Source organism: Mustela lutreola, chromosome 15 (genome assembly GCF_030435805.1).
Source record: "Mustela lutreola isolate mMusLut2 chromosome 15, mMusLut2.pri, whole genome shotgun sequence".
NCBI lineage: Eukaryota > Metazoa > Chordata > Mammalia > Carnivora > Mustelidae > Mustela > Mustela lutreola.
This window is the reverse complement of record NC_081304.1, coordinates 42,584,626-42,605,505: the sequence shown is the minus strand read 5'-3', so window position 1 is coordinate 42,605,505 and position 20,880 is coordinate 42,584,626. Positions and strand designations below refer to the sequence as shown.

At 49.9% G+C, this 20,880-nt stretch overlaps 1 protein-coding gene across 1 annotated transcript; it reads right to left on the bottom strand.

Annotated features, from left to right (window-relative positions):
* Nucleotides 1–1,819: 1,819 nt before the first annotated feature.
* LOC131816665 (keratin, type I cytoskeletal 18-like) lies at nt 1,820–3,205 on the bottom strand. Its single transcript, XM_059149593.1, has one exon. It carries the CDS (start codon nt 3,158–3,160, stop codon nt 1,856–1,858), a length of 1,305 nt encoding a protein of 434 aa, XP_059005576.1. The 5' UTR covers nt 3,161–3,205; the 3' UTR covers nt 1,820–1,855.
* Between the last annotated feature and the right edge of the window lie 17,675 nt (nt 3,206–20,880).

Sequence of the window (20,880 nt, the reverse complement as noted above, 5' to 3'; positions counted from 1 at the left end):
ATGGCTGCTGATTTAGACAAGACATTCATGCTTGGGATTCACTGGCCTCTCTTGAATCTGTAGACTTAGTGCCTTTCTGGAAAGCTCTCAGCCATTTCTCTTCTCAAATATTTGTCTCTGCCCTATTTTACTTTTCTATTTTTGGGGGGATGCTAATTAAACATATACTAGGGCTCTAGCTACTGTATCTACTATCTTCTCCATCCCTCTCCCCTTTTTGTTTCTCCAAACAATTTCTCATTATTATCTTCCCCTTTGCCAATTCTCTGTTCTACTGCATCTCAGCTGCTTTTAAATTAATGGGTTGAATTTTAATTGCAGTTACTTTTATTTTTAAATTTTAAGTATTTGTAGGGATGTCTGGGTGGCTCAGTTGCTTATGTGTCTGCCTTTGGCTCAGACCATGATCCCAGAGTCCTGGGATCAAGTCCCTTGCTCAGCAGGGAGTCTGCTTCTTCCTTTGTCTGCTGCTCCCCCTGCCTTTGCTCTCTGTCTCTCTCTGACAAATAAATAAATAAAATTTAAAAAAAAAAAAGAATTTGTATTTGGGGAGGACACCTGGGTGGCTCAGTTGGTTAAGCATCTGCCTTTGGCTCAGGTCATGATCCCAGGCTCCTGCGATTGAGCCCCACATTGGGCTTCCTGCTCAGCGGGGGAGTCTGCTTCTCCTCTCCTCTGCTGCTCCCTCTGTTTGTGCTCTCTAGCTCTATCAAATAAATAAATAAACTATTTTTAAAAAATCAGTCAATAAATTTTTTAAAGATTTTATTTATTTCTTTGGCAGAGACAGATCACAAGTAGGCAGAGAGGCAGGCAGAGAGAGAGGAGGAAGCAGGCTCCCCACCAAGCAGAGAGCCCGACGCGGGGCTCGATCCCAGGACCCTGAGATCATGACCTGAGCCAAAGGCAGAGGCTTTAACCCACTGAGCCACCCAGGCGCCCCAATAAATACATTTTTAAAAAAAGATTTTGCATTTGGAATTTTTAAAGTCTATTTTGTCCCTTTAGATAATTTCTTATTCCATGTATCTATCTGCACTTGAGCAAATTATTATTTTATAATATTATATATTATATATTATTATTTATTTATATATTATATACATTATATAATAAATATTTATGTATTATAATTTATTTATTTATTATATATTATAATTTACAATGTATTATAATTTATTCCATACAGGAATAATCTGAATATGAAGGGGCTTTCCTCCAGAGAGGATTGTACTGACTTCTGCCAAGCACAAGGGCACCACCAGTCCCGAGCTATCTAAACAGAGTCCCAGGTCCCAGATTCTCTGCATCACGCAGAAGTCCTTTGGGATCTCAGTGTATTGAGGGGAGGGTATAAATGCTCCACCATGTGCAGGCACTGAGCGTGGACTGTTAGCCCGCTCATTCTCCCAGGCGTTCCAAATAAAAGTTCAGATTTGCTAGAATTGACAGGTGCTTTTTCAGAGAAAATTGGTTCCTATGTTTTGGTCTGTTCCATGTTGGTCTGTTGATTTCTTGGTATTTTATCAACTCTTTGGAGATTTTAAGATTTTTTAAATATTTTGCGGGGTGCCTGGGTGGCTCGGTCATTAAGCATCTGCCTTTGGCTCAAGTTATGATCCCAGGGTCCTGGGATCGAGCCCTGTATCAGGCTCCCTGCTCAGCGGGAAGCCTGCTTCTCCCTCTCCCACTCCCTCTGCTTATGTTCCCTATCTCGCTGTGTCTCTCTCTATCAAATAAATAAAATCTTTAAAATATATATATATTTTTTATATATTTAAAAAAAATTTTTTTTTTGACCTTCGAACTTTTTATTGGCCTCCTGCTCCCCAAAGTGTACCCTGCTTCTGCTCCCTCAACGCCTCAGAACTTTGGTGTCATTGGTCTCAGACACGACCTTGCCGTCCACAATCTTGCGGGTAGTGGTTTTCTGGATGGTTTGCATGGAGCTGCTGCTGTCCAGGGCGTCACTGAGATTGAAGTCCTCCCCATCTTCCAGCAGGCGACGGTAGGTAGCAATCTCAGCCTCCAGCTTGACCTTGACATTCAACAGGGCTTCGTACTCCTGGGCCTGGCGCTGCCCCTCTGCCCGGGTCTGGGACAGTTCAGACTCCAGGTGCAGCAGGACCCCGTTGAGCTGCTCCATCTGCATGGCGTAGCGGGTTTCGACCTCCCTGAGGCTGTTCTCTAAGCTGGCCTTCAGGTTTCTCATCGAATCCAGGTTGATCTCCAAGGACTGGGCGGTACGTCTCAGCTCCGTGAGGGTCATCTCAGCCTCTCCTATCTCTGAGGTCTGTGTGGTGATCACTGTGGTGCTTTCCTCAATCTGCTGGGACCAGTATTTGTCCAGCTCCTCTCGGTTCTTCCGAGCCAGCTCATCATACTGGGCCCGGATGTCTGCCATGATCTTGCTGAGGTCCTGAGACTTGGGGGCATCCAACTTCACCGTCAACCCAGAGTTGGCAATTTGGTTCTGTAGACCCTTTACTTCCTCCTCATGGTTCTTCTTCATAAAGAGCAACTCCTCCTTGAGAGCCTCAATCTCTGTCTCCAGCTGCAGCCTAGTGACATTGGTGTCATCGATGACCTTGCGGAGCCCGTGGATATCACTCTCCACGGACTGGCGCATGGCCAGTTCCGTCTCATACTTGACTCTGAAGTCATCAGCAGCAAGACGGGCATTGTCAATCTGCAGAACGATGCGGGCATTGTCCACAGAACTTGCAAAAATCTGAGACCTCAGCTCCTCGATGGTCTTGAAGTAATGCCCCCAGTCTCTGATCTGGGGTCCCTTCTTCTCCAGGTGTTCCCGGATTCTCACCTCCAGTCTCTGATTATCTGCCTCCAGGCTCCTCACCCTCTCCAGGTAGGAGGCCAGGCGGTCATTCAGGTCTTGCATGGTCTCCTTCTCGCCCTGCATGCCCCCTATGCCGGCCAGACCCCTGGCCATCCCGGCGGCCAACCCCGTGGCCAGGCCCCCGGACCCCCAACCGCCCCGGAAGCTGGTGGAGCGGGATACGGAGATCCGGGAGCCTGAGCCTCCGGCGCCTGCATAGACGCTGGCCGCGCTGCTGACAGGCCGGACCCGGTGGCTGGGCGACTGCATGGAGCCCAGGGACCGATAGTTGGAAGAGAAGGTGGAGTGGGTGGTGAAGCTCATGTTGTTCGGAGAGTAAGATGAGAGGCCAGGACTCGGGCTCGGGCCAGCTATATTTTAAAAATTTTAAGAAAGACTTCATTTATTTATTCATGAAACACAGGCAGAGGGAGAGGGAGAAGCAGACTCCCCAATGAACAGGGAGCCCGATGCGGGGCTCGATCCCAGGACTCTGGGGTCAAAACCTGAGCCGAAGTCAGATGCTTAACTGACTGACCCACCCAGGTGCCCTTTTTAAAAATATTTTATCTAGCACTTCCAGCTGTTTTTACTGGGATGGTCTGTCCAAATAATTCAGCCTGACATTAGCAGGCTTCCAACCTCAGTTACAACCAGATTACTGGGACCCAGAATACACGTCCTTCATTTACATTCCCCTCTCCCCTGGGCCTCAGATACAAAGAGTGAAAACAAAGTAGCAATTGTCAGCAAGAATGACCACCTGACAGACTCAGAAGAGCGCGTGTGACTCTTGGTCTTGGGGTCATGAGTTCAAGTTCCACGTTGGGTATAAAGATTACTTAAAAAAAACAAAATCTTGGGCACCTGGGTGGCTCAGTAGTTAAGCAGCTTCCTTTGGCTAGGGTCATGATCCTAGGGTCTTGGGATCTGGCTCCCTGTTCCACAGGAAGCCTGTTCTCCCTCTCCCACTCCCCCTACTTGTGTTCTCTCTCTCATTGACAAATAAATAAACAAAAAATCTGAAAAAAAAAAAAAAAAACCACCTCCCTCAGAGAGCAGTGAGAGTAAGAATTTCATAATAGCTACCAGCTGAACCAGATTTAGGAGTGGACCAGCCAAACTTCAGTAAAGGGCCGGAATATGTGTGACCCTAAAGCCTCATCATGAATTGGAATAAGATAGAAGAGAATTTAGCTGCCCTGGTGGCTTTCAGGGAAATCCCTGTGTTTGTTCGAAACGAGGACTGTTTTGGTCAGAGGCAGGTATAGGCTGTGACCTCCAAGGTTAACTACCTTCTGCTGAAAGTGGGTCCTGCTTATTTACAGCTTTTGTTTCAAAGACAGGCAGGCAATCACCCACGGGGAGGCTGACTTGCTGAGAACAATAGAGACGCCCGGTCCTCTGTTCATCCTTCTTTGCAGCACCTAACCTCTTTAAATAAAGTGTTGAACAAATATTTAAAGAAAATCAGTTTTCTCTCTATAACTATAGGAAGAAACTGGCAACACAAGTTGCCTCTGGGGAGTGAAGCTGGGTAGAATCTTGTTACAGAAAAAGGCTTAGAAGAAAATGCTGTACAGGTAATTGCCATCCTGAGGGGCTCAGGGCATCGTCAGCATTCTGCCCGCTCCCAAGCTCCCAGCCCCAGCAAGGGTTTGGCCTGGAGAGGATCCAAATCCACAGAAAGACCCAAAAACAGCTGAAAGGCGGTGTGCAGCATCTCGAAATGTAGGGAATGTAAAAGGGGTGAGATTGCGGCGCCTGGTCTCATCTCTCCGAGCAGGGTTCTCATTCAGAACTTTGGAAGGATCCCTGCGAATTCACAGTAGCCTGGTATTAACCGAAGTTTCCCTTCCTGCCTTCGTCCTTGGCAGCCCTCTCTCTGTCTCAGTGTCTCTCCACACCAGCCCCTCTCTCTCCCTCCCTCTCCCTATCATACTTGTCCACCTTTATTTTCTCAGGATTTAGAGGGGCAGAAGAAGGAAGGCTTAGAAAACGCACTGGGAAAAGTCCAGCTGTGTTTGGAACAGACTATCCGTGCTTCTTGCCCAGAATTCTGAAAGGAAAGGGAACAGCCAAGGTCTGTGGAATGGTCTAGGGAAGGTCTGCCTGGAGCCCATCCCTAAAGCTTCCCGGACGACCCCGGTCCTTATCATTGCCCCTTAGGGACCCTCACCACATCACGTGAGCTCATCAAAAGCTCCAGGGTGCTCACTGTCTAGACATCTCATTCAATCTGCAAGACAGCCCATGAGGTGGGTAGAGTAGGCATTCTTAGTCCCATTTTATAGACGGGGAAACTGACAGCTAGGAAGTGACAGAGCCAGCATTCTAACACCCACCCAGGAGTTGAAACCCCAAGCCTTTCTCTGCATCCAGAGACAGACACAATGCTCTCACTCCAGACCATCCTGGGTCCCTGGTTCAGCGTTTTTACGAAGGAGCAAGAAGGTGGCTCATTCCATGTTGCAAATCGTGGCCCTTCCCACCCCTCCCCTGCGAAGAAAGAGAAAGAACATGACCCCCAATGGAAAGATATTCTAAAGCAGCCCCTAGGGACCTTTGGAGAAGCTGTTTGATTTATTTTAGTCCCTACTGGTATTCTGTGCCACATTTATAAACGTCAGTGCCGGAAATGAACTTCCCACTGCCCTAGCAGCTGCCGGTTGCTGCTGTCGCTCACTAAGGGTTCAGATAAAGTGTCTCCCCCTCCCCTTGATTGATAGAAAGCTGAGAATAAAAGCAAAATAAAAGCCCCCTGGAGCACAGATGGAAGGGAGGGGGCAGCTTCTCTGGAAGAGAAAGGGCGTGATCTTTTCTAGGCTGATGTTAGTGGAAACAGAGAGGGTATGTGTGTGTGTGCATGTGTGTGTGCACGTGTGTGAGTGTATAAGGAAAAGATCCAGTTTTTAAGGCCACATGGAAAATAAACACCTTTGCTCCTATAGAGAGAGGAATAGTAGTGAAATCCGTGGTCTGTTTCAGGGGCTCTGACACCAAATGCGGGGGGAGGAAAGGCGATCTGTGAGGTTGTCTCTGTAACCTCTAGGTGTCTACCCTCCCTGAGCAAAGTCTGCTCTCTTCCAGGGTCTGGCAAGAGACAGAGACTGGCAGAGACCAAGAGCAAGAGAGTCCTGGAGGAGAGTAGCAAGAAATGAGAGGTAAAAGCTTCCCGAAGGACCACAGAGATCCAAGGCATTGCCATTATGAACTGAACCACCAGCTGAGATGGAAGCCTCCATGCCTGGAAAAGGCTGTGGTCTTGCCCAAGGTACCGTAGTAAATACTGATGGGCATACTTCTTCAGTAATACCTCCTCTTGCTCGTCTTCTAAATGTGTGGTGCTCTCTGGCCTTGGAGAAATGCTGGTTGGGATCCACTCTGACATCCCAGCCGAGCAACTACGGCGATTCCCAAAGCAACAAGGCGTTGAAACATCACTTTGAATTGCATTGTCTTGTACCTTTATTTTATTTTTATTTTTTAAAAAAGATTTTGTTTATTTATTTGTGAGAGAGAGTAAGCACAGACAGACAGAGTGGTAGGCAGAGGCAGAGGGAGAAGCAGGCTCCCTGTTGAGCAAGGAACAGGATGTGGGACTCAATCCCAGGACGCTGGGATCATAACCCGAGCCCAAGGCAGTGGCTTAACCAACTGAGCCACCCAAGCATCCCTTGTACCTTTATTTTAAAACATAAGCCGAATATTTCCAAATGACTGCTGTACTCTTCAAAGTTACCCCCCTGAGAGGTTTTGTAGTTAACCCAGTGTCACTGGATGTGTGGCCGATGTCATCCTAGAGGGCCATATGTTAATACTTCAGAACCAGTTTATAACCTAGGCAATAAAATGTCTTACTACTTCACAGAGGTTCCTTCCTTTGCCTTAACTTGTTTATCACGCCTGTTTCCTGGTAACTTTGCCCTTTCCAAACACTATATCCTCTATCACACTGCCGGCTCAGAGTGGTTTGAACCGGCCCTGGGAGGACAGGATTATTCATTGAGGGGGTGGAAATATAATTTTTAGCATAAGAGAGAAACACAAAAAAGGGAGAGGAACCATTATATTGATGCCATGGGATCTGGGTGGGTTCTAGCTTCTCACTTCTTTTCACTTTCCTTATATGGATAGAAGCATTTCTGTTTAAAACAAAAACAAAAACAAACCAGGGGCATCTGGGTGGCTCAGTGGGTTAAGCCTCTGCCTTCAGCTCAGGTCATGATCTTAGGGTCTTGGGATGGAGCCCCACATCAGGTTCTCTGCTCAACAGGGAGCCTGCTTCCCTCCTCTCTCCCTGCCTGCCTCTCTGCCTACTTGTGATCTTTCTCTCTGTCAAATACATAAATAAAATCCTTTTTTAAAAAAAGTGTGCAGTAAGCAAAAGGTGGTATATTTACACAATGGAGGATCATTCCGCCCTAAAAAGGTAGGAAATTCTGACACAGGCTATAACACGGATGGACCTTGAAACCGTTATGCTGAGTGAAATAAGCCAGTCACAAAAAGGACAAATACTGCAGGATTCTGCATGTACAAGGTACCTGGAGCGGTGAAGGTCACAGACACAGAAAACAGGTTGGTGGTTGCCAGGGACCAGGAAAGGCAGGAATGGGAGAGTTGGGGGCGCCTGGGTGGCTCAGTGGATTAAGCCTCTGCCTTCGGCTCAGGTCATGATCCCGGGGTCCTGGGATCGAGCCCCGAGCCGGGCTCTCTGCTCAGCAGGGAACCTGCTTCCTCCTCTCTCTGCCTGCCTCTCTGCTTACTTGTGATCTCTGTCTGTCAAATAAATAAATAAAATCTTTAAAAAAAAAAAAAAAAGGAATGGGAGAGTTGGTGCTTAATGGGATAAGAGTTTCAGTCTGGAAATGAAAAAGTTCTAGAGATAGCCGGTGGTAAGGTTTACACAACAATGTGAATGTACTTAGGGGCACCTGGGTGGCTCAGTCACTTGGGCATCTACTTTCAGCTCCAGTCATGATCCAGGGGTCCTGGAATCGAGCCCTGTTTTGCATTGGGCTCCCTGCTCAGTGGGGAGCCTGCTGTTCCCTCTCCCTCTGCCCCTCCCCCTCACTCATGCTCTCTCTACGTCTCAAATTAATAAAGCTAAAAAAAAAAAAAACTAATGTGAATGCACTTACCCATGAATTGTTCACCTCAAAACTGGTTAAAATGGCAAATAAGAAGTTATATGAATTTTTTAAAAAATATTTTATTTATTTATTTGAGAGAGCGAACACAAGCTGGGGGAGGGGCAGGGGGAGAAACAGGCTCCCCGCAGAGTGGAGAGCCTGACTCAGGACTCAATCCCAGGACCCTGAGATCATGACCCGAGCTGAAGGCAGAGGTTTAACTGATTGAGCCACCCAGTGCCCCAAGTTATGTGAATTTTACCACCACAAATTAAAAAAAAAAATCATCTATTCTCAAAAGGTGAAGATTTGACATCACTGATGTTATTCACCGGGGTGGGGGTGAGGGGTCAAGCAGGCAGCCTTCACGGGTGCTCCAAAGCCACTCCGGGGAGAGAAGTTACACCTCCAGGTCTTCCATTCTGACACTTCCTATAACCTTATTCACCTGCAGCTGCGAAGTCACCTTCCAGACCCTGGAAATGTTCCACAACGCAGCCTGGGTCTCCCTGACCCAGCCCACCGGGACTGGCCAGCTCCCCTAGCAGCATGAACCAGCCTATCCCAAGTCATGGCTCTGCTGGCCAGGCGGCTGCTGAGGTGGCTTTTTAATCCTCCAGCCGTGCCTTCCTAGTGATTGCTTTTATTAGGAAATGTAATGAAAAGACTGTATGAAGCCCCTGCCAGAAAAAAAAAAAAAAAAAAGAAAGAAAGAAAGAAAAAAAAAGCTAATAAGATTTTGCACCAAGTGTGGCGAGAAAAGAAAGGGGGGGAAAAGCACATTAGGAGTCAGATAATGAGATAAATGAAAGACCGCAGGGAAGATCATTTTTGCAGACTTGCTGGATGGTTGTAAAATTTTTAATTTGCTGAATTCTCTTTTTTCCGTTGTCTCTGCCTCTCTCCTTCTCTTTCCGTGGTTTTCTGATGCTCTGAATCTTGTCTCCGTCTTTCTATCTTCGCCTCTCCCGCTCTTCCTGGTTGCTCTGTTTCCGTTCTTGCCTTTGGACCCTGTGTGTGTGTGCATGCGTGCGTGTGTGTATGTGTGTGTTTGTGTCCTTCCACCAGGGCCAAATGTGCCCCGCGGGATGGGGTGAGGGGGGGCAGGAGGCTGGCACCTTGGGCAGCGAGCCCCACCCAGTCAGAAGGAGCAGGAGGACAAAGGACTGCCGCTCCCCACCCCCCTTCCAGGGAGCTGCTGTGATTTGGCTGAAGGGAGAGAAAGAGGGAGAGATCAAGGGAAGAAGGAGGAGAAAAATGGGACTGCAGAGGAAGGACAGGAGATCAAAGACCAGAAAAGTAAGGAGGAAGAGAAAGCCCCCGCTGCTCCCGCAAATCGATTCTTGGCAATGCCCGCCCTCCCGTCTGTGCTCTGAGCTGCGGAGCAGAATGCCACCTCCGTGGGACGCCAGGCCTGAACAGAAGGGCTCTGGGGGCACGGGGCAAGCACACAGGCCGGGCTGCTAGGGTCCACTGGGCCTTCCTTGCCCTGTGGAGAGAGGTCTCGCTTCTCCCAGGACGCCCCTATCACCACTCAGGCTTTGAGGAGGTCCTCTCCAAAATTCAGTTTCAGTACTGGCTTTGGCAGATGCCTTCCTTCTGTTCCACACTTGGGAATCCAGAGGCATCTCTTTGCTTCTCTGCATAAATCCCAGGTCACACTGCAGTTAGAGGGCTTGAGAGTGGACGTGATGAATAGCTTCCCCAGGGGGAGGAGGAGCCTGTGAAAGTACAGGAATGAATGGCTCAGGGTGGAGACACATTGTCAGTTATTAGGAAAATCTCTGTCGCTCTTCCATCTCTTGTTCCTTCCCCAGTGGGGATGATCTGTTCCGCTTCCTCCCAGGGAGGACTTCTCTCTCTCTGCTCTGCCTCCAGCAAAAGTGTGCTGTCAGCGACCTAGGGGATGGGCGTTCCCTCCACCAGCCACGATCGAGGAAAAGAAAAGAGCCTCGGAAATCGGCAAGGTCTGTGGGAAGCAGAGGACCAGTCAATAGGGGGTGTGGGGAGTCAGGTGGTGGGGCCCCAAGACGGCTGGACAGAAAAGGTAGATTGGGACAAAGAAAGGCAGTCCCAAGTGGGACGATCGGTCAAGGTCAGTGGGAGGGGTGTGGTTGCAACTTGACCTGGAGTAAAAATAAGCTGGGAATAAGAACAAAGGCACACGGTGCTTCCTATGCAGAGCCTGGAGTGTAATGATTTATTTAACCCTCACCACAATCCCATGAGGTTGGTATGATTGTTAACATCTCCATTTTATACCCAAGAGAACTGAGGCATGGGGAGAGGTTAGCCACTTCTCTGTTGCCCCTCCAGAACAGGAGACCAGTTTGGCAAAGCATCAGAGATGACTCAAGAGGGAGAGCAGCACTGTGCTTAAAAACGTGAACTTTGGGGCCAGACAGCCCAACAGGGACTGGCAGAGGGACCTTGGAGGGGGAGATCCTTAGAACTTAAGGACACTCCTCACAGAATGCACCTGGCCCCTGAGCTCAGTCAGAGGCACGGCCATTACTCCCCATCACCCATGAGAGGAGGGGAGCCTCTCCCATGTTTGGCAGCACCTCTGGCCGCCCACCAGCAACGCTGGAGATGGGCCCACCCAGGGATCAATGTCTTAGGGGCAGGCCGTCCTGCAGACAGGAGAGCCCCTGCACCCACCACACAGCCTCGCACCCCAGAGCCTCCCTACCCTTCTCTGACCTGGTGATCCCCGGGGGTTCCCAGGCTGTGGGAGCATCCCCCCCACCCCGCAACCCAGCACCCTGGCTCAGTGAATTGCTTGAGGAGTGTGTCATCCTCCTTCTCTGCCTCCTTCCCTTCCCTCGCCCCTGCTTTTCTCTTGATGGAGAAGGCACAAATTAGGCAGAAAGGAAAATGTTGACAGTTCCCAGCCCTCCCTTGCTAGGGATAAAGAGAAAACCGTTAACCGCTGAAGCTTTAGGCGGATCAAACATAGGTTGCGAGATGCTTCAAATGTATTATTCATCTCACCAATGAGATGCGGTCTTGGGCTTTCCCTTGTCACCCCCACCAAGAGGAACCCTCAGCCACCGTGGAGACGCTGGGCTCCAGAAATCAGGGGGCACCTCCAGAGTGCCATCTTTTCAATATTAAATCAGTAAGTCTGTCTCCACTCCTTCTATCTCCTCTTGAAGCTTTCCAAATGGGATGGGTCAGCTTGGCGGAGAATCCAAGGGTACAAAGGCTGCACGTGAGACCCACAGAAGTGGGCACAACCGACACTTGGAATCAAAGAGTAACTGTGACCCTCAGGAGGCAAGAGCTGGAGACCTCGCTCCTGGAAGGTGTACCACCTTGAACTTGAGGGATGTAACTCTCATAGGCTAGAAGAGCTCTCAGAGAAGGCATCCCAGCCATGCTATTAGCTCTAAATTGCACTGCGGATGGAGGGGCTGAACTCACCCTATAGCTGGATGCCTGGAGGAAGGCTCTAGATCAGACACAACCCATAGACCTTGGAATTGGGACAAGTGGAGGCCCCTTAGGGTTCTGCATTTCATTCCTTGCTCCTCCTCCTTTTTCCCTTTGGCCACTGAGGTCCCCTGTGAGCTCCTGCCAGCATCCGGGGTTCTGAGGCACCAGGGCAGGCTTCCCAAAAATCACGCACTGCCCTGTTCTTAAACCTCACCCGGAGAAGAAACCATCCCAACTTCCATGCTTTTGTTTCACTATCTCACAAACCTTACACTTGTGCAGCCCTGGGAATAGAGAGTGGGCACTGCTGGTGGAATGAGAGAAGAGAACAGCCTGGAAGGAAGGAATTTTGACGCCACACATCAAAAAGCCTTAAAGCATACATTCCCTTTAACCCAGCAAGTCTATCTCTTAAAAAGCGCTCCAAGGTAACACTGGACAGGTGTGCAAAGTTGTACAAAAATGTCCATTCCAGCTTGTTGATAATGACAAAGCCTACAAACACTTTTTTTAAAAAAAACTTTTATGTATTTATTTGAGAGAGACAGAAAACAAGGGGGGGGAGGGACAGAGGGAGAGCGACAAGCAAACTCCCCACTGAGCAAGGAGCTTGATCCCAGCACCCTGAGATCCTGACCTGAGCCCAAGGCAGACACTTAACCAGCTGAGCCACCAAGGAACCCCTAAACCTGGAAACATCTTAACACCACAATCATAAAGGATCAGATGAATAGTCACTTCTTTTTTTTTTTTTCCAAAGATTTTATTTATTTGAGAGAGAGACACACATCGAGAGAGGGAACATAAGCAGAGGGAGTGGGAGAGGAAGAAGCAGGTTTCTTGCCGAGCAGGGAGCCCGATGTGGGGCTCGATGTGGGGCTCGATCCCAGAACCCTGGGATCCAGACCAGATCCGAAGGCAGATGATTAACAGCTGAGCCACCCAGGTGCCCCTGAATAGTTGCTGATACAGTCTTTTAAAATCAGATTCTGGGGTGCCTGGGTGGCTCAGTGGGTTAAGCCGCTGCCTTCAGCTCGGGTCATGATCTCAGGGTCCTGGGATCGAGTCCTGTATCGGGCTCTCTGCTCAGCAGGGAGCCTGCTTCCTCCTCTCTCTCTCTGCCTGCCTCTCTGCCTACTTGTGATCTCTCTGTGTCAAATAAATAAATAAAATCTTTTAAAAAATAAAAATAAATAAATAAAATCAGATTCTGCAATATGGGGGGAGTAATATACAAATATATTTTCACTCTAAAAAAATGTCAAATAATAGAGGTAAACCACCCTCCCCCTCCCTAACCCTAACCCAGTCCCATTCCTCCCCTCTGAGTACTCATTATTAGCAGTTTAGCATGTTATTTTAAAGAATCGCATTTAATGTAAACAAATAAGAAACCCAGGTTATGCAAGTTGGTAACTAGAGACACATCCATGCAAAGAGAAAAGTCTTGCTGCTTCTACACCAAAATGTCCACAGTATTCAGCCCTAAATAGCGGGACTGTATATGATCTTTACTTCCTTCTGCAGAAATCACTGCATTTTCTACATGAACAGAAAAGAGAAACAATGCTATCTTAAAACAGAGTAAACCACAAGGAATTCATACCATTGGCTGCCTCCAAGGAGTGAGAAGAGAGAGTGCCCAGATATTCTTTTATGTCTTTTGAATTTTGCACCTTGGACATGGGTTACCTATTCAAAAAAATGAATAAAATTTTCTAAAATTTAATATGGCCATAAAATAAAACGAGGGAGCTGGTGGAGAAGCTCTCCAAAGGGCAGCATGCCTTGGTATTCTGGAAATCTGTGGAATCCTTCCAGCTGTAGTAACGGGTTCTGAATCTGCTCAGGATTCACTCTAGTAATGCTAGTCTCTTTCTGACTCACCGGGCAAGGAATTAGGGCCCATAACCTGGAAGAAATGAGGTAGGGTCTAAAATAAACCAGGCTGCCAGCCAGAAATAACTTTGTAATAATTTACCGCACGGCAACAGTAATGGCTCGGTTGAGCCCGTTTTCATACTTTTTTCAAAGTATTTTTCATCTCCTTTTAGTTCTCCCAATTTTCCTTGAGGCTACCTGCTGCTGTCTGATGCCTGGGCAGGAAAGGACGGGGTCCAAAGCCTGTCTGAAGGGCCATTGTTTGAAGTCTGCCCCGAAGATCCATGTTTCCCAGGGCTGGGCATTGGGTCTCAGACAAGAGTCTGCTCTCCCTCCTGCGCAGGGCCCCTCTGCTCCCATCAGCCCCCAGCGCCTCCCTCAGTTCCCAACTTGTCAGAGGAGGGTAATCCACCTTGCCCCGTGGAAGGCAGTGACATGTGAGTGATGGTTGACAGACCCTATAGCAAGGTGGCCGCCCAGTCAGAGCAGAGGGTCCCCAAAGCTGGAGCCGCTTCCCAGCATCCACTGTGGGGGATGATGTAGATGGCGGATGAAGGCTCCCTGAGGCCTGGGAAAACCACTATGTATCAACAGATGACAGACATTTTTTTTTTTAAGATTTTTTTATTTATTTGTTTGACAGACAGAGATCACAAGTAGGCAGAGAGGCAGGCAGAGAGAGAGGAGGAAGCAAGTTCCCTGCTGAGCAGGGAGCCCGATGTGGGGCTCCATCCCATGACCCTGGGACCATGACCTGAGCTGAAGGCAGAGGCTTTAACCCACTGAGCCACCCAGGCGCCCCAATGACAGACATTTTTAATTGACCATGTTATGAGAGGTACAGGAGGTGACGTGTGTCTGTGTATGAGGACACAGGGAGCCCACCCAGCCTAGAACGTGCTCCCTGAAGTATTCATTCCCTCCCCTGGAAAGCCTCCTCTTCGGGTCTCCTCCCCTCCTACCAGTCATCCCCTTTCCTCCTCGGGGCTGCCCCACCCCTCTCCACTCCTCTACCCCCCAGAATTACGATTGGATGCCTGTGTCACACACAGTCTCACCAGACCGGATTACTTAAGGGCAAGATTTATATCCAAATCAGTTTTAATACGTCCCATAGTAGGTCTCAGAAACTACTTCCTGAATAAATAAACGCAATTGGGGGGCCCAGGAATTCTTGTAAATTCTCATTAAGGGATCTCACTCCAGGCCCAGAGGCTACCCTAAGCCCTGAGCTCCCTGCCCCGGCTCACTCCAGACTGGACATGGAGGAGGCAGGGGCAGCCAGCTGCAGGAGCCGCCCCCAGTTTGGTCAGAAGCACGCTGGGCTATTGTCCCCGCCATCGCCATGGGAGACTTAACTGCTCCGACACAGCTCCTTCATCTATCTACATGTGATCATTAGATCAGATCAGCCACTGAAAACTCTGATACCTACGGAGGAAAATAACCCGGAGAGGGAAGCAGAGGGTGGAAGACAGTGCAGTCAGGTAACCAGTGTGTCCTCTGAACGGCACTACCCCTCACCGCCAGCTGGTCATTGTCAACTGATACAAAACCCGTGGGTTTGGTGTGGCGAGATCTTGTTTTTGGAGACAAGCCAGAAATCTAGAATTTTCGGTGAGGGCTCCGCTGACCGGGTCTAACTCAAACCTGTAAACCTTTTGCCAAGTGGAGGTTGCCAGTTTGGGATGAAATACCAGGTGACCCTTGACCTCCTTTCTGGCTCTTAAATTACAGGAATTTCAAGAAAGCGGCCTGGATACTTATGTTGGGGGGGGGTGGGGCAACCTTTTTGGTTTTTTAAAAAAGACTATTTATTTATTTATCAGAGAGAGAGCGCGCGCGCACAAGCGGGCAGAGTGGCAGGCAGAGTCAGAGAGAGAAGCAGACTCCCCGCTGAGCAAGGAGCTGGATGCTGGGATCATGACCTGAGCCCAAGGCAGCTGCTTAATTGACTGAGCCACCCAGGCGTCCTGCGGGGGGCGGGGAGTAACCTTTTAAGGGCCAGAGTCAAAAGTCCGGGGTTCCTTCTGGCAACTTCCATCGCGACCCTCAAACTGCTACTCCCCGGCGAGTGCTGTCCCCCGCCTACCACCAACCGCCCCCACACAGCAGGCAGAGATGCCGAGGCGAGGAGGAGCCAATGACTGGCTTGTCCCAGGGTGGGCCAGAGGGCAGCCCCTCAAAGCGCAGGTCCAGGAGCAAACCCGCCGCCTCACCTTGCCCTGCACAGGGACGCCCACCGGTGATGCCAACTCACCTAATAAATTCCCGTCAGAGAGGCTGTCAGGGCCTGGGAAATAAATAATGATATTTAACATTTTGTAATAACAACAATTAACCAGTAAATAATGTCCTTTAAACTGCAAACGCTGGAGTAAATTAATTCTTCTAATGAGCTGTCTGGCGCGGAAGAAAAAAAAGGACCCGTTCCCTTTGGTGCCACGCGGCTGCCGTGTGAGCATCAGGGGAAGCTCACCTCGGGCCCCGGGAGCTCATTACCGGGAAGCACGCGGCTCGGGGTTCCCGGGGAATCGGCGGGCCCCGCCTGTTCCCACGTGGCGCGCGGCCGCCGCTGTCCTCCCTGCACCCCGGCGCCCCGGGCCCGCCGCGCTCCCGCACCGCTCACCGCCAAGTGCCGATTGCCGAGGAGCCGCGCGGCCAGCATTTCAATTAGAGACGCCCCGCTCCCTGGCCTTCCCCCCACCCCGCCCCCGTTGCCCAGGCCCGCGCGGAGCCTCGAGGTGGCTGAGGGCAACGAGCTGGGGACAGAGGAGGGGGAGAAGCCCGGCGCGCGCGCACCCCTAAGTCCTTGCTGCGTGACCTTGGAGAGCTTTCTGCCCTCTCTGGGCCGGGACGTCGTAAATGGAAATGTGAAGCTAATCAAACCAGATGTGATTACTTCTGAGCTCCCCAGAAGCCTGCGACCATAAAAAGACACCTAAGAGTAAAGCAGCTCTTTATGTACTGATTCGGAGTAATCTCCAAGATATATTGTCAGGTGACAAAGGCAAGGCACAGAACAGTGTGCGGGGTAGGCTACATTTTGTGTATTAAAAATAGGAAGAAAGAAAGAGAATATGTGTCCCTATTCGCTTGTATATGTCTAGACAGGAAACGTATAATAATGCGCTTGCCTCTGGGGAGAACTGGGAGACGGGGGTGGGGGGGTGGGGGGTGTCTTTTCACCCAATGGCTTTATGACCACCCTTATGTTTGGAACCATGGGGAGTTATTACCTATTCAAAAAAAAAAAAAAAAAGACAAAGCCACACACGGCAGAGGACATTCTTGACTCTCAGGAGCTTTCGGGAAGTGAGAGCCACAGGGGCACAGGCGTACCTGGAGCCTACCTGAAAACCCTCAGGAGAGAGCCCCCTGCCTGCCTCCTGACCCATCCTAGAATGCAAGTTCCTGAGTCAGGAAGTCCTTGCCCGTATCTAATCCCATTTCCCTCCTGCTACAATTTGAGTTCCTCTCCAAATTCTGTCTTTGGTGGGTGGAAGGGCAGGCAGTCATGGCCCTCTGGAACCACATAGGCCTGGGTGTGAATCTTCCTCAGTCACTCTCTAGCTGTGTGGTCCTTTGTGTCCTTCTCCATTGCTAGGGTGTAGAATCTGGACGTCCCTGCCTCCTTTGGGGAGGACATGGGGGGCTGAGCTCGATGAACAGGCATCCATCTCCCACAAGGGCCTGCCCAGGCCCTTTGCTCCCCAGGACAGACAGAAGACCCCTTTCAGGGGCGCCTGGGTGGCTCAGCGGGTTAAAGCCTCTGCCTTCGGCTCAGGTCATGATACCAGGACCCTAGGATCGAGTCCCGCATCCGGCTCTCTGCTCAGCAGGGAGCCTGCTTCCTCCTCCCTCTCTCTGCCTGCCTCTCTGCCTACTTGTGATCTCTGTCAAATAAATAAATAAAATCTTTAATAAAAAAAAAAAAAAAAGAAGACCCCTTTCATGATCCAGGGCCTTCTGGTCTCCAAATTTGTACCTCCCCACAACACCCAATGCTAGCCCCCAAAGGAGATAGATGTGGGGCCTCACTGGGGCCAAGGGCAGCTTTGCCCACTTAGCACCTAAATTACCATGCTCTAAATCCAGAACAGGCTGAGGGATAGTGTTGAAGCTGGAAAATCAGCCAGGCCCCAGGCTCAACGGAAGCACCTGGAAGGTGTGGGAAGGAGAGGCCTGGGGTTTGCTGCTCCAAGGCTGGGGGCAAGAGAAGGGTCCAGCTCCTAGGCCCCTATTGCTAGCTGACCGGCTCCATTTTGTCTGTTTGTATCCTTGCCTTCCTCATAAGGAGTCTCCTGATTAGAGAGCTTCTTAGCTAGAATATATTTGAAATGCCCTGACCTTGGCCCTTCAGTGCACACCCTGCAGCCTGTCCAAGGCCCCACTCCTCATCACCTAGTTACATTAACAGGACTGGGGGAGGGAAAGAGAGTACATACTGTACTGTAGGAAGATGGCCAGCTTGGCCTCCTGACCCTCCTGTGTCCTCAACACCCTCAACTCAGTACCTGGAAAATCAGGGTGAACATTCAGGGAATAATTACTGATTGTGGGGATGTCTGAGAGTCTCTCTTCTCTGGCAGCCTGGAGGAAAAGCAATGGTTTCATTTCACCTGACAGGATCCAGGGAAGGGTGGGGGTGGAGAATGAGGGCTTCTCTGGTGTCATCTTTAAGACATTGTCAGTGGCTAAGGCTTAGGGGAAGGGAGTCTCACAGTCCTGGGTTCAAATCCAGACTCCATCATCTATCAGCTGTGTGACTCAGGACAAGTAGCTTAACTTCTCCAAGCTTTGGTTTCCTCATCTACAAAATGTGGAGAACTGTTCCCTATCTCTCTGGGCTGCTGTGAGGGGTAAGGAGGTATAAAACACTTAGCATAGTGCCTGAGCATAGAGTAAGCCCCCAGTAAAAGACTGTTCCTGTTCTGGTGAGCTATTTGCTGCTCTGCTACACAAACTCCATCTCCAAGACCAAGAAGGGCAATTGTCCCGCCTCCTGAGGTAGGCAGACCCTCTCTTTGACTCCCTGATTTGGGAGGCAGCCCGGAAAGGCCTCCAGGCTTGGTTTTTTGCAGAGGGCAGCGGGAAAGAAAAAAAAAAAAAAAAAAATGGAGCTGAAGCCAGCAAAAAGGATCCCAACCGCGGGTCTGAGTCAGCTCCTCCTGGATCTGGGGGTTCCAGAGCCTTCCTCAAGGTCACACGACCTCCCAGTCACCCTGCCCTCCATGTGATGACCGCCCCCTTGGCCTGAGTCCCCTTGAGGGCCTGCCCAGGCCCCCCGAGAGTCTGCAACACGGGCTGGGAAAGCGCTCGGTGTTCCAGTGCGCAGCGGAAGCTGGGTCTTAGCCACACGGAAATTAAAACCAGCTTGCCCAGTGCAGAGTTACCATGTCGCTTGAAATCAGATTGATTTCTTGGGCTTGTTGTGACGGCAGTGTTACAATTGATTCGTCTGGATGGCAGGGAGTTTATCTGTTTGGAGCTGTCTGTCATTGATCTGAATAAGCTTCTAAAATAGCGCAAATACCTGGCCAGGGCGAGGTCACCACCAAGCCTGGCTCAATATTAATTATAATAATGAACAGGCATGAGCAGGGCTGGTTCATTGCCTGCCCTGAGGGCTGGCCTCTGTGAGGTTTCTTGCTTAATATTCCTTGCAGGCCAACCCAGGCAAAGAGTGGGTGGACCCTCCGCAACTGGGGGAAGTTTGCACGGGACAGAGACGGGACTGGTGCTGTTGCAACGTGAAAGGTTTAGGTTAAACCTTAAGGAGGACTTCCTCATGACTAAAAGAGGTGGATAGAGCCTACCATTCACTTATTAGCTGAGACAGGCTAGTTCTTCCTGTGTCTGTTTCCTCTGTAAGGTGGGGTTTATGATACTTCTTGTAGCTGCTGCTAGAAAATAGCATAAAGCAAAACACTGGAAGCCTCTTCTGGTTCAGAGAGAAGCAAAAGGGTCCGACTCTAGGTAAAAAAGCGTCTGCCTTTCTCAGCTTTGGCACAGAGTAAGCATTCAATCAATGGAGTTGTTATTATCATAATTATTGATTCGATGAATATTTATTGAGCGCCCCGAGGAAACACTGGTGAATGAGCCATGATCCCCTGCCTTTGAGATGAAGCCTGGGTTACTATGGGAGCCAGAACAGCCCCCCTTGTAGGCTCTCAGGAACAAGGGGAGAGCCCTATGGGTGGGAGACAGCTTGGAAGTAGCTCATGGAGGCCAGCAGAGGAGCCTGAGGACCTCATGAGGTGGCTGCCAGTCCCAGGCTATGTCCCCCATCAGTAGACAACTCCACTAAAAATCCAGGGGTGCCTGCACGGCTCAGTCGGTTAAGCATCTGCCTTTGGCTTGGGTCATGATTCTGGGGTCGAGGGATCAAGCCCCACATCGGGCTCCCTGCTCAGCAGGGAGCTTGCTTCTCCCTCTCCCTCTGCTGCTCCCCCTGCTTGTACTCTCTCTCTCTGTCAAATAAATAAAATCTTAAAAAAAAAAAAAAAAAAAAAAAGAGCCCCTCCAGAATAACGTTATTCCGGAAGAGGAGAATCCTTTCTTCTAAGGATCTGGCAGAAATGTGATCAGGCTTGGGGCTCAGGTCTGCAAGAAGCAAAAAATAACAAGCTGTCCTTGACAACACCAGCTGATGAGCAGCAAGAAGCATGGAGGCTGAACCGACATCAGGACTTCCCGGCCGTGCTTTGGAGGGCTGTGAAGTAGACCCTGGATGGAGAGACTCTCAGGCCTGTCTTCTGGGAGCCTGGTCTGCTGCCTTCTTTGCGACATTCCTTGCTCTGTACCTGCAAAGCTCTCCTCTCTCTTGCAGCTTGTGGCTGGCAGGGACCCCCACAGCCAGCCTTAAGAGAAACATCAGAAGAAAGTTAATAGCGAAATGCTCTGGCGGATCTAATTGATTTTTTTCCTATTGGTTCCCTAATATAGGCAACACTGTTCCTACCGCTTTTCTGGGCTGGAGATTATGTCATAAATAAAGAGATTTGCTCCCAATTTCCATGTGCTTATCTTTAATAAGTTAAGAACTCAACAAGCTTTAGGAGGACTTGAAATAAGCAAGGGATCCGGCAGTGGCTTCGGCTGTGGCAGTGGCAGTGGCAGTCACAGCTTTATTTCAGCAGAGAGGGGGAGGCAGATGGCTGAGCCCGGTGGGGGTAGAATTTGCATCCTGCACTGGGCTGCCCGGGATCCAGGCTCAGCTGGAAGAAGCCAGGAGCAGGAGGGAGAGGCAGGGGAGGGAATTCAGGGAGGCGGAATGAGGCAGAATGGACGGGCAGGGCCCCCTTGAGGCTGGGGAGACCCTGGGGATGGAGAGGGTAGGTTCTAGAACTAGCCTGAGTTCAAATTCCAGACCCATCATTGCTTTCCAGCTGTGTGACCTTGGGCTCTCTTTCCTATTTTATTTTCCTATTTTATTTTATTTTTAAAAGATTTTATTTGTTTGACAGACAGAGATTACAAGTAGGCAGAGAGGCAGACAGAGAGAGAGGAAGGGAAGCAGGCTTCCTGCTGAGCAGAGAGCCCAGTGATGCGGGGCTCCATCCCAGAACCCTGGGATCATGACCT